Genomic DNA, 13,710 nt, shown 5'->3' with positions numbered 1-13,710 from the left:
AATAACAATTATATGTGTAAAACAAAATAATATCAGTTTTCTTTTGCAGAAAATAAATTGTTAAATGAAACTACAGGAAAAAGTAATACTGTTTTTATAAATGTATTATGGGAATTCTTCAAGCTTACTAGGTATTTGATTATATTGAATTTATAAAAAATGTTTTCTCTTTAAAATTTGTAATTGGTATATAATACAAATTTAAAAAGTTAATCTTAATCCATATTTAAATGAATATTTATGGACTTGTATTTTAGGCTAAAATTATTCACTGAAAAAGGTATTTCTGCATGTTTGGGGATTGTGTATTTAACACATTTATTTTTTCTTTCTTATCCGTGGTGGACAGCTCAAGAAGTCCACCAGTTTTTTTATAAAAGCATTTTACTACATGTTGTTTTGGTTTGTATATTTCTCTATCAGATTATATATATAGCATATAATGATGGATCTTTAGAGATAAGCGAAAGTTTGTAAAAGTCTGTAATATGTAATTTTTAGTATCCTCCAAACAGTCTGGAAGTATTTACTATAAACGAGTGCAAGTTTTTACTTAAATTATTTCATAAAGCATACATAAAAAATCTTGTTTTGTTGCATATTCTGTGTCATACAAAGTATCATTTTACTCTAAAATTACGTACTCCAGAAAATTCAATTATGAAACATTAATAAAGAAAGTACACATTGACAAATGAATTATTTACTCGATGTAGGTTTATATTTTTAAATTGACTCATGCATATAAATATGAAGAACTTCTATTACATAGTAAATAATATAAAAAAGTCTGATGAATTAACAATTTGTTTATATAAAAAGTATGATTAGTTCATTTTTAGTAGTCATAACTTTCTATACATGTTCATTTACTGGTAGATGATTGGTAACCGCAATCGTGGTTTTCTTCTGCCCCTACATCTGTATTTATCCTGTTAAAACAGTTTTCACTACATTCTACATTACTTTTTCGTAACTCGTTTACTAAATATTTCATTTTAGGGAACCACGAACCGTTACTACACACCGACATGCGCTGTGCTGTCCTTGTAAGATTTAGTTTCTAAATGAAAGAAAGTATTTAAATTTAAGTCAATTAAGATTCATAAAAAAGACCTTATAATTCGTGGTAAATAAAGCAATAAATATATCAGATTTTACATTATGTTTCAAGGAAGTATTTTAGTAAGAATCTTAAATTTAATACATATACTGTAATATAAACAGTCTAAAGATTGTTTAGACCACAATCAATTAAACATAAATAACAAATTATCCTGATTTTACTTGTTGGGTGAACATAATGGAACATAAATGGAACAGAATTTGAATGAAAAATTTACCAATATGATTAATTAAAAATAATTCGAAATAATTGACCATAGATCTATAGATTCATTCCAGAAAGATACACAATTATAAAGAACAATATGATGTAAAAAACAAATCTGAATATAAATAATTTTAACCTTCACAAATTGAAGTTTTTATAAAATATATTTTTATCATATTGTTTTATTTGTATGTCATTGTTTCATTAAGTATTGTCTCCCAATCATACCATGAATTATAAGATAACTATTTGATTTTAAAAATATCAAATTATCTTTAATTGTTTTAACTTTCTAATACTCTAAACAGTATATAGTTAGAACAGTTTGTATTAATTAAAAAAATAAAACAAGACAGTTTTATGAGTGAAATTACCTTCTGTGATGATACATATTTGGAGCTTGTAGGAAGATGTATATCAATATTTTTTGGTAATATTTGACATCCTACACAAACATTTCTAACATTCCTCCCACCATGTCTATGTATCCGCTTTAGTCTTTGTATTAGTGCATGATTAATGTGTTTTAATCTCCTTGTTTCATCTACTAATACTCTGTAAATTGTTTTGTCGATTATTTTTGAGAGACTTTAAACTTACAAATCTTATAATACTAATTTTGGAAATTCTAAAAACACTGACCTCTTTTCAAATTCAAGTTGTACTAATTCCTGTTGTTGGGATTTCAATTTCGTACTAAGTTTGTTTACATATTCTCGTTGTTCTTCCATCCAAACACGTATACAAGAAACGACATATTGTGACTGATTACAAAGTTCCGACCTACTCATTGCCGTTTCTGTTAATTCTGCTGATATGCACGCCAATGATTTATTTTTTAGCTGACACTCTTTTTTTAAATCTAACAAGGATTTGTGTGTCTCTTGCAACTAAAAAAAATTCATTTTAAATTATTTTTATTGAACTTGTATGTTACAAGCAATTAAATATTTGTTTACCTCTGAAATGATTTCACAATTATTTTGTTCTATTATGGATTTTTCCTTAATAAGATTACAATTTTGTTCCTTATATTCCTGTAACTGCTGCACTATACAATGATTTGATTCTTCCATTTGCTTAATTTTCTCTTTTTCTCCCTCAATCTAAAAATATAATAAATACTTAAAATTAATATTATGTGATGTAAGATATATATAATCCTTTAGAGATAAAAATATTGGTTTAATTTATTTCACCTGTTGTTGTAAAATATGTAATTGTTCCGCATAAGACTTACAAATATCTTGCAGTTTGCAATGTTCACTATTTTTTGATGAATAGTTTCTTTGAATTTCTTCTAATTCATCTTTAAGTTTATCCAAGCAGTCTCCAAGTACAGCTTTCTCTTTCTCTATAGTTGATAGTTTTAGGCAATAATCCATTTCCTAAAATGGTTAAACAAAAAGTTAAGAGAATTTTCAGTTAGATAAAATATTTAAGGATAATAAGCACCATATTTGTTAAACATTCTTGTAAATCAGCTTCTCGTTTTGTTATCTTGATTAATTGTTCTTGTGTTCTATTAAAATCTTTAGTGACTCTGCAATAATTATCTTCAGAGAAGCATAATTGCATTTGAAGATCTTTCAACTGAAAAGAAATAATATTGACATTATTTACAATCTTAAAATTAATATATGATAAAATATATTGTATACTATAGCTTTTAATTGGCAAATATCTTCTTTTGTTTTATCCTCAAAATTGCTATTCTCCATCTTCAATATAGAATTCTCATTCTGAAATAAAACATTTTTGAGTATTCTGAAATAGTAAAGTCAAATATCAAATATTAGTACATACTTTCATCACTTCATAATCTGCCTGCAATTTAGCCATATCATCTGATTTTTCCTTTAACATTGTTTTCAAAGATTGTATCCTTTCATGTAAAGTTGACATCTCTTCTTCTGCTTCATTTAATTCAGATAAATATGCTTTAATTTGTTTATTTTTTATATCTAACTTTTTTTCAAGTTCTTCAATGATTTCTGTTTGTTTTTTTATAACAATTTCATTATTCACAATCTGACTGCATAAATCATTAATCTGCACATAATGGAAAATATCAGTATGATTTTTTACTTAACTAGAATTTCACATTATAATTATTAGAACTGTTTTTCTTATTGTGAAATATACCTGTATCTGCCTATCCTCTAATTTCTTTAACAATTTCTCAAATTTTGTGTTATTTTCCTGAGATAACTGTAACTTTTCTAACAAGTTCTCTATTTCGATAGTTTTCTTTTTTAAATCAGATTTAAGTTGTTCATTTTCATATTGTAGACAACACTCTGTATCTCTTAATTTTTGTAACTCAAATGAAATTTGTTGAACATAAGTACCACTTTCTTTTTCTGTTTTCAGTTCTTTGTCAATGATGTCAAAATCTAATTTATATTTTTGTAATTGTCTTTTCATATCTTCGTTTTCTCCAATTAGAATTTCAATTTCTGATTGCAAGTTATGTTCATATGATAAATTTTTACATTGTTCCGTATTATTATATGTTAAGTCACTCCAATCAAATATGTCTTGAGTGGTGCAGTTTTTGTCTTTAACTTCTATTTTATATTGACATCCTTTATCTTCAGTAATCTTTGTTTTATGTTCAATCTTCAACGTTTCTTTCCTAAATCAATTAACAGTACAGTATTTCTTAAAATTAATATATTATACTTCTACATTAACAAAATTCTATATTAAAATATTACCTTAATTCCAGCAATTTTCCTTCTGCTTCTTGCCATAACATTTTTGTGTTCAAATATTTACTTTCCAAGTAACATTTTGATTGTATTAAAGTATCTCTCTGAAATGATATTAACATATTTTGGACATAGTTTACAAGAATATATGTTTATGAAATAAAGCTTGCTATACCTCATTTTTTAGAGCTTGAATTTCATTTACTCGAGTTTCCAGTTGTTCCTAAAAAATTTATATTTATTAATAGATACAATTATTAAAATTAACTCTCTTTTAATATCTTAATATTAAAATAAATATTGTAAAAACTAACAATAATTTATATTTAATTTAATAACTATATACAAATACAAAATACAATAAAACTCTGATAGTAAGAAATATATCATCTTTTTATTATCAGAAAAAATATGTACAACAATTTTGAGTCATTATCTACAGCAATATGTCAAATTCCTCTACCTGTACTGTTTTTAAAATTGAATAATATGTGATATGGATGAAAGTAATAGCAGTGCTATTATCGTATTCCATACTACTAATTTTTTGTTGAAGATTGTGAATTGCGTCTCGTTGTAGCTCTAACAATTTATCTTGTTTAGCTGCCTATATAAAAGGAATATATTATTATAAATGGTATTTAATTTCGCAAACAATAAATTATATTCTTAATAGATTAATAAAATTAATTATAGATAAAAGAGTCTACTATACCTCTGCAAAACATTCATTATATTGACTTTGAGTTTCTTCTGCATACACTGTGAGTAAACGAATAGCTTCAATTTTTTCTTCAAACTGTAAATTACAAACTGTTCGATTGTTTTCCTACAAATAATACTTCAAAATGTGTAATAAGTTCATATTAACAACACCACTAAACACAAATGTTGCTTTTAAGTATCACAACTCATTATCAAGTCACACAATCAACTTCTACAATACTATATTTGAAACTAAACAAGAAAATTATATAGTGTTAGTTATCTAAAATTATTGGTATGGTCAAAATATGAAACAAAATACATGCAAGTTATTTATTCAGTTATTTATTGTAACAATAAACAGTGATAAACTTTACTAATAAGTAATATATTGTTATTATTAATGAGCATAATTTTTGTATATAGAAATACATATATTTTTATTTTGAAACAATAAGATATAGACCTATAATAAATATTTTTAACAATCATCAACAATATTTACAAAAATGAAGTTTTGGGCATTAATAAGTATACTGCACATGTAATATGTAATATATATGTAATATATGCAATTTTGAGGTATTGCTTAATTTAATTTTTTGAATTTAAATTCTATTCAAATATTACAAAATTATAGAAATTTAAATATTTTCAATAATGTACAATTGTTTTAAATTTAAAGACATGTTCTATATCTAAAATACGAAACTGATTTCAATAATTTTATAATTATTATAATCTGTCAAAATCTTTTAAATTATACTGTAAATTGCTATCTTATTTTCTAACAAAAGTATGTTGAATGCCTGTTTTTACAAATAAGCTATATGTTACTTGCACATGTTTCACTACACGTTTCATTACAAGTTAACGTTTAAACATCATGCACGTTTCTTTGACTGTATACTGCAGATGAAATTGTAGGCCATTTTTCACTCATATCACTCACTGTTCTATGTCCCATTTGATCTATACATTTTTTAGCTTCCACTACAGCATTTTGTAAGTGACCAATAGTTTGAACTTGAAGCTCGTTCTAAAAACGAATGACAGAGGAAGATTTTATATAAACTAGAGTAAATCCAATAAATAAAAATAGAAATTTCTTCTATAATAATTATTAATAATATAAAACTAATACAGACCTGTTCTAATAATTCTTTCTTTTCCTTTTCGTATTGAGAAATTATTTGATCTTGATTATCAATCTATAAATGTGTATATTACATACTGTATTAAAATTTGTATACTTATAGTTAACATACCTTTAATAATAAATCTTGATAGTTTCTTTCTAATTATCACATTTTCAATAAAATAATTCATACAAATAATGTATGTATATATCAATTTTGCATCATAAATTTAGTACAAGTGATGTATAAAGTTACTTAAATTTATCCAAACAAAAAACTTAAGTGATATAACTTAAGAATTAAACAGATAATTTCAATATACTTTTGGTATTAAATTCTAATCTAAATATTAATTTTTGATAATTATAAACATTATAACTCTTCCTATAATTCATGTATGTTATACATACAGTTAGTCTACAGTCATTCTTATTAAATATTACAAATGATTCTTTTTTAAGATGTTTTTGAATATTAACATACCTTTTCTTGAAATTTTTTGTGAAGTTCTTTTAATTCAGCTTGTGTCATTACAATGGAATCCTTTTGGATTTTAATAATTTCATCCATATTTTCTATCTGTAAATATAATAGTATTTAGATGCTGTTAATAATTTTGTCCAAATGAAAAAGTGAAATAATAGTTACAAGCTTATCTTTAGAATACAATGTATTCTTGAGTTCTTCAATTTCTTGGGTACAATTATCTAATTCATTTTCATACTTCTGTAATTTTTCTAGTAAATTCATTAATGACTTTGCAGAAGAACAGCTATTAGATGAATCTTCACAAATCTAGAAAAGATATTATTCCAAAATAAACAATAATAAAAATTTGTACGTATATTATAATGTGTAACTTTTACACAGGAGATAATGAAAATAATGAAATTTAATCAAACCAATTTTTTGAATTCTGCTTTAAGTTCTTGAAGGCCAGTTTTTGTTGATTTTATAGTGTTTTGCAGTTTTTTAAATAACTGAGGTGTAGTCTACAAATATAAATCTACCTATTACTCTTACTTTAATGACTTATTTTGTATGAATAATTAATAACACTTACCATTGTGTCATATCTGAATTGATAACAGCCATACCGTAACAAAGTTTCTTCCATGCTATGTTCATTGTGCTTTTATAAAATGTAAAAAAGAATTAAAAAATTTTTTTAATGATGTAAATAAGAAAAATATAAATATAATAATCAGACTTTTGTAAGAAATCAACTTACAGAAGAATTTAATAATTCTTTAGATCTTTTTAATTCAATTTCGCTATCATTCAATTGTCGCTGAAGAGTACATTCAATTTCTTTTTGAAATTTAAGCTAAAATTCAAATACATACAAAATAATTTTATCTAATAATATTGTAATACTCTATATTAAATAATTGACTATATATATTTACGGTATTTTCTAATTCTATAATCTTTTTCTTTAATTTCATATTATCTATGGAATGAGATCGTCTATAATTATCTGCTTTTGCTTGTGTTATATGCAGTTCCTCTTCTATTGATTGAATGTTATTTCTTAAAAAATTGTTTGCTTCTTCATTGCACTTTGCCTGCAGAAGTCAAATTTGATAATAGGTATAAAAATCTACCACAATTTATTAAAGCAACAATCAGTATGTCACTGTTATCATACTGTATTACAGAAGATAATTAAATATTACATACCTCATACTGTAGTATTTTAACTTGATCTTGTAAGTCAGTTACTCTACATTTCCATGAACATGTTTTCTTATCACATTCAGGGTGGAGTGATGACTGTAAAATATTTATTACAAATAAGTAAATTTACTTATAATATGATATAATTAAAATAATTTATAAGTTTCTCACTTGTGACAACTTATATTTTAATTCATCATATTCTTTCCTTAATTTATATACAGCTTGTTTAGTTTGCAGTATCTCATTTAAAATCTAAAATAATGTAATATTTTTATATTAAAGTGATTACAGAGAGATTTGGGAATAAATAACATGAAATGATTAAATGACATAAAATATTACTTGTGTATATAATTGAGCCTCCATAATATTATAATCAGATACCTATTACATAATTGGAACAAAATTAAGTGAAATTTTACCTTAATTATAATATAAATAATAATGTAATATAAAAATGATAAATACATACATGTTCTTTTGGAGAAAAAAATGATTCCAACACGTTTTTTACTTTTAAATGAATCACATCAACTTCTTCTTCTAACTTCTGTAATTTTTGTTCTTTTTGTGAAAGTGTCAATTCTACTATGTCATGTTCTGTCAACTGCAAAGAATAAAGCTCAATTAAGTAAAATTGAAATTAAGAAATAATTAAGAAATATTTATAGTAGTAAATACACAACTGCTTCATCTATTTTTTCTTGTAATTTCCTTGTAGATGAATCTACTTCACAAAATTGGTTCTTTATTTTTTCAAACTCTTTTACTATGCAACATCCCTTAAATAATTTAAATATTATTCATTTATTATTAATATTTTAACATTATTTTATACAATAAAGAATTTCAAAATTTTACTTGAACTTGAAATATTTGCAGACTAGATGATGTTTGTTCTATTTCTTCGATTACTGAACATAACAGGTCGTAGTTGGATACATTTTCTGCATAACTAGATATATTTTCCTAAAATTTGAATAGAATAATTAACTTAGTTAGCCAGATACTAAACCAAAGTAGAGAAATTAAATTTGTTCTGTACATTGGTCTGCATTTCATTTATATGAATTGATAATTGGGACTGGGACAGATTTATTTCATTTTTTATGTCTTTTAATTTATTCTTTCTTGAAGCAATTCTATCATTGTGTCTTATTCTTTCTTCTCCCTATAATGAAGAGAAAAAGTTTATTAATTGCAAGCATTGAAAACATTAAATTGAAAACATTAAATATAATTAAATTTAATGAATCTTACTTGTAATTGTAATTCATTAATTACTTCTGCTATTATCCCCCGACTTTTTATTAACTGATTTTGTACATTCATAACTTCTTTATTCAAATCAACATACTGTAAAGATCTTGTTATTAATACAAAATCATGCCAGTAATATGTAATTAACATACAATAACTTTAATATATAGTTCACCTTTTGATGTCTACATTTAAATGAAGAAACAATTATATTTATTTCATCTTTCATATCTTCCATAGTAAGTTGTGCTTCAACAATACATGCTCTGAATATGTCCATTAATTTCCGTCGGTTAATGTCCGTGCTTGGCTAAAATACATTAATTTTTGTTCCTCATGTTAATAACTTACATTACAATTTATCATAAAACATTTATTGATAAAATTTAAATATCACTTAACAAAATACTTACTAAGCAATTAAGATCTTCTACATGAAAAAGATGATTATTTTCCATTTGAAGCTAGAGCACAATATAGAATATAATAAATAGTATAATATAATATTTAAATATACAAAATTATTTCTTCACTATATGAATGATTTAAAAAATTGTACATACTAAAGAATTAATTATTTCAACTGATTCCTCCTTTTTTAAATATATTTTGTCCACATATTCAATATTTTTAGCTAATTTATACCTTATATTATCCACATTATTTTCACTATCAATCGTTTTATATTCCTGTTCAATTAGAAATATCAAACAGTTCTTTTGTAAATAATTATTTTCGTAAGAAATTTAAAAGTATTGTTTATTAGCATAACTATTTTAAAGCGATGTTAATAACAATAAACATTTTTCAATTAAAAATATATGTGCTAAATAATATAAAATTTTTATTGCTCTACATTTTATTACAATTGAAAATATATATTATGTGCAAATACTATCGAAATCAATTAAGCTTTCTGTTTTTAAAAATACTGGAATTCCTTATTAAATTGAATTATTCTTCTTACGATTTCTTCGCGATATTACAGACAACTGAAAAATGTTTATTCATAAATCTTTATCCAGAGGTAGCTTATTAAAAATGAAGTTAAATATATCCTTTAAAAAAATATTCAAAAAGATAACAATAAATTCTTCTTTTTATATTACTTAATCAGAAAATGACATGTTCTATTCAATATCTTGTTGACATAAAAATGTGCATTTGTATGTTACCAACTTTATCTTTTTTGCCGCACAAGTTTTCTACAGTTTTTTCCAATTCTATCTTTAAATTAAAAAGGTCTTCCTTTTCCTGTTCCATGAATGATTTTACTTTACTCAAATATAATAAAATTTGATTCTAAAAATTAAAATCCATTTAAAACAGTATTTGACAATATTAAAATGTATATCTTTAAACACTAAACTTTCAATATTTATATATATATATATATTAATTATTATATATATATTTATATATATAGTAATTATTATATATATATTTATATATATTTTATATATATATATAACATTTATATATATGTATTACCTGTTGATTTGTAGGATTCCTTGACCTCTTAACATCCTACAAAAAGAGTGTGAAGAAAAGTATAAGCAAGAAATATGTTAAATGCAAATGAAATATTGATTATTTTGATGTAAATGTTAGAAATAAAAGGCAATCATATTGAAATATAATATAAAAGGGACTAACTTTACATATAATATATAATACATTATTAATAACTTATAAACTGAATGTTAACATAATGATTTAACATTTCAATTATTATATCTATTGAAAAACGTACATTAATTTTCAGATTTTTCGAAAATAGGAGTATCTTTGTTGTTCAATAATTGTTTTTGCGTATTAACAGATGGTAGTTTTTTGCTATATTTCAAGATCTTTTTATCAATATCATGAAAACTCTTATACATATCAATTTTATTATATTCGGTATTCTTATGATAATTTATTATTTTTGTTTTTAAATTATTGTGTTTTGTTTTCATTATAGATACATCTTTTGTTAATTTATTATGATTTAAAATATTGTTAATGTAAGTTTGCAAAAACGAATCATTATTGTGCTCAGCAGATGTATACATCATTTTTGGTATCATAATTTTCTCACATAATTTATAAAAAGATTCCATTTCTTGATTGTCAATAGTAACTTTGTCATAACGATTATAAGTATAAGGAAAGAAGTTAGAATATAGAAACTGAAAATAAAAAACATCAATGTTATCCATTTACGAATCCACGAATTACTGTTTATACCTTAGCTCGTCTTAATTTTCTTCGCATTTCTTTAATAATGCCTTCTTTAAAATGAATTTGCATATTTGTAGAACGACATTGCTCTTGTAACGTGGTTACTTGTTTTTGCAGAGATGTTACTACTTCGTTTCTTTCTGTCACTTCTGCTGTTAAGACAATTTGCTTCTCTATTGATTCCTAACAGTTGATACAAATAGAATTATAAATAAATTATCATCGAATAATAAAATATACATTCGAGCAAATAGCACAAACTTTTTGTAGATTAACCATTTGCTGCTCTATTTCTTGAATTGTCTTGTACTTTTCATTCAACTGAATTTTTAAATTATTTAAAATTATATCGCTATCACGAGTTACTATTATCAAACTAGATTCCGCGTCACGTAAGCGTTCCTGCAAGTTTTTTGTTTCTAGATCTTTTTCAATGAATAGCTTTTCCACAATACCAGCCACTAACATAATCTGGATAGCAACAAAAGTTTTAAAGATAATTTATCACTATATTAACCAGCGAATCTCATACATTTGAAAATGTTTCATATTTCAACATGATTGCCTTGTTATTCATTATTTAATCTATGTAATTTTCAATTACTTCACTTTATCACAAATATAATTACATAGATGTATATGTTCATATATACTTAAAATTGTGATTCAAAAGTATTAACTTACTTAAGATAATATTAACTTACATCAACAGGTTCTTGATCATTTACTATAAATGAGCTACATGCAATTTGCTCAGTAAATTTGACATGTTTTCTAAGATTGTCACTAAGATTTTGAAATTGAGAAACACATGCTTTAACGGTATCTTCTTTTGTTTGCAATTTTGCATTAAGATCTATTAATTTATCCTCTAACTCTTTTTGATATCTAAAAAACAGGGAATTTAGTGTTAATAATAAATATATTAAAAAATATTCATTATTTAAATTCATTTTTCATTTTCACTTACACAATCATTCTTTTTTCATTTTCTTGAAGATGTTTGATTTGCAATTTCAAGGACTGCATCTTTTTATGACTTATATCTCCCTAATTTTAAAATCATAAAATTAATTTCAAACTTTCATTACTCATACATATTACAGTAAATTTAAATATAAGAAAAACAACAATTTCTACATAATTATATTACATACCCACCATTTATTTTACATAAAAATTATATAGCATATTTGACAAAGAATTTATCAAAAAGTGTGTAGGAGATTAAAATATAAAATAAACAACATATACCAATTATATATCAATATATATATATATATAGCAAAAAGTAAAAACTTAATTAAAGCGTTGTCGAATGGGTAGGATGTATCATGCAAATACTTCCATCTAATGGATAATCTGATTTATTCATGAAATCATGACTAATTTGTATTGTAAGTTTTAATCTCTTATCAGCATCTACATTTATATTTACCTGATCACAGGTATAGCTGCAAAAATATAAAAGAAATTATATTACTTAATTTGTTTAGAATACTTAATTAGCCTAGCAGCACACACTTGGAGATCCAACAGAACCCTACTATATGGATTCTTATTTTATGTAGATTTCTATTTTAGAAGTTCATGTATATACTGCCAGGTTCATGAAACTTAATAGGAACTTACTTAGTAGGGACAGGTATATCGCTAGGTTGAATTTCAAAGAATTTTATATCATCTAAATTCCAATGATTTTCTTGCACTGCACGTCGTATTAGTTCTAATAATCCTCTGATATCACTTTGAAGAAATTCTATTTTTTGTTGCATATATTTTTCATCTTTTTCTAAGATACTTACACGATTTGAAAGTGTATGTATAGTCTACAATAATTATTATTTGTTATATAAATTTGCATTATCATACCATAGTAATCTCAAAGAAAAATTTCAAACATCATACCATTTCTGTATTCATTGACTTTGACATGTTCCCAGAAACTAACACTGATGAATGTTTTAATTTTTGTTCCAATAATTTAACTCTATTACAAGCAGCTTGCTCTAAATCCTCTACTACTTGTACTAGCATAACATTTTGCTCTTTTAAATTTTTTATCCATTCTTTTGATATTTCTAATTTCATCTATGAAATATTAAATAACAATAAAAGTAGAAATTTCACATTAATAATTGAAAATATAGAGAAATATACATTCATTTTCATTGTTTTCTTAATTTATTATTGTCAATTTTCTTACAAAAAGGAATATATATTTTTAATGCAAATAAATTAAATTAACTTTATATATTATAAAAAAACTTACACAAACTTGATCAAATTCATTTTCGAACTCTCGATCAACGTTTTCAATACGAGTTTCGTATAATTTTTGAAACTCATTGATAATTCTTAGAGTTTCAGTTTCGCCACAAGATTCCCCGATAGTTTTATCAATAGCAGTACAATTGCAGTCTTCATCAAAAATCTTAGAAATCTCTGGGATAGATTCGATCGTTGAATCAAATGGGTTCATGGCACATTAATGAAAAGATCGAATAACATGAATAAATTATTAGTTTATTAAATTAAAAGAGTCTTCCTACACTCAGTTTAAAAATAATCTTAAAATAACCATCAACATACTAGCTCGCCATCTTATCATTAGAGTTGTCAACGTGTTTTTACATCCATGAACAATAATTAA

The 13,710-nt window shown here is 24.0% G+C and overlaps 1 protein-coding gene across 1 annotated transcript; it reads right to left on the bottom strand.

Annotated features, from left to right (window-relative positions):
* Positions 1 to 382: 382 nt before the first annotated feature.
* On the bottom strand, positions 383 to 13,706 carry LOC100649026 (A-kinase anchor protein 9). Its single transcript, XM_048408466.1, has 43 exons — positions 13,330 to 13,706; positions 12,966 to 13,148; positions 12,690 to 12,886; positions 12,496 to 12,511; positions 12,028 to 12,107; positions 11,762 to 11,945; positions 11,298 to 11,552; positions 11,064 to 11,240; positions 10,655 to 11,005; positions 10,326 to 10,361; positions 10,014 to 10,136; positions 9,398 to 9,523; positions 9,248 to 9,298; positions 9,010 to 9,144; positions 8,835 to 8,930; positions 8,620 to 8,745; positions 8,436 to 8,543; positions 8,261 to 8,356; positions 8,047 to 8,181; positions 7,917 to 7,958; positions 7,743 to 7,826; positions 7,575 to 7,667; positions 7,301 to 7,459; positions 7,123 to 7,218; positions 6,955 to 7,023; positions 6,794 to 6,883; positions 6,540 to 6,686; positions 6,375 to 6,470; positions 5,901 to 5,963; positions 5,692 to 5,791; positions 4,763 to 4,839; positions 4,511 to 4,654; positions 4,223 to 4,270; positions 4,054 to 4,151; positions 3,479 to 3,971; positions 3,140 to 3,385; positions 2,995 to 3,075; positions 2,789 to 2,926; positions 2,533 to 2,721; positions 2,293 to 2,439; positions 1,976 to 2,223; positions 1,708 to 1,888; positions 383 to 1,063 (listed from the first exon to the last, which is right to left on the bottom strand). Exons 1-43 carry the CDS (start codon positions 13,537 to 13,539, stop codon positions 866 to 868), a joined length of 6,012 nt encoding a protein of 2,003 aa, XP_048264423.1. The 5' UTR covers positions 13,540 to 13,706; the 3' UTR covers positions 383 to 865.
* Between the last annotated feature and the right edge of the window lie 4 nt (positions 13,707 to 13,710).

This window comes from Bombus terrestris, chromosome 9, assembly GCF_910591885.1.
Source record: "Bombus terrestris chromosome 9, iyBomTerr1.2, whole genome shotgun sequence".
NCBI classification, from domain to species: Eukaryota; Metazoa; Arthropoda; class Insecta; order Hymenoptera; family Apidae; genus Bombus; species Bombus terrestris.
Note: the sequence above shows the minus strand (reverse complement) of the source record. Positions and strands in the feature narration are given on the sequence as shown.

What these genes read in the sequence shown, in the direction of transcription:
- LOC100649026 (XM_048408466.1), bottom strand. Translation starts at nt 13,539, where the DNA reads ATGAACCCATTTGATTCAACGATCGAATCTATCCCAGAGATTTCTAAG. An exon ending in TAAATGAAATGCAGACCAAT is followed by an intron (nt 8,544 to 8,619) that starts GTACAGAACAAA and finishes TTCAAATTTTAG; the next exon opens with GAAAATATATCTAGTTATGC. An exon ending in GGAAAATTGCTGGAATTAAG is followed by an intron (nt 3,972 to 4,053) that starts GTAATATTTTAA and finishes TAATTGATTTAG; the next exon opens with GAAAGAAACGTTGAAGATTG.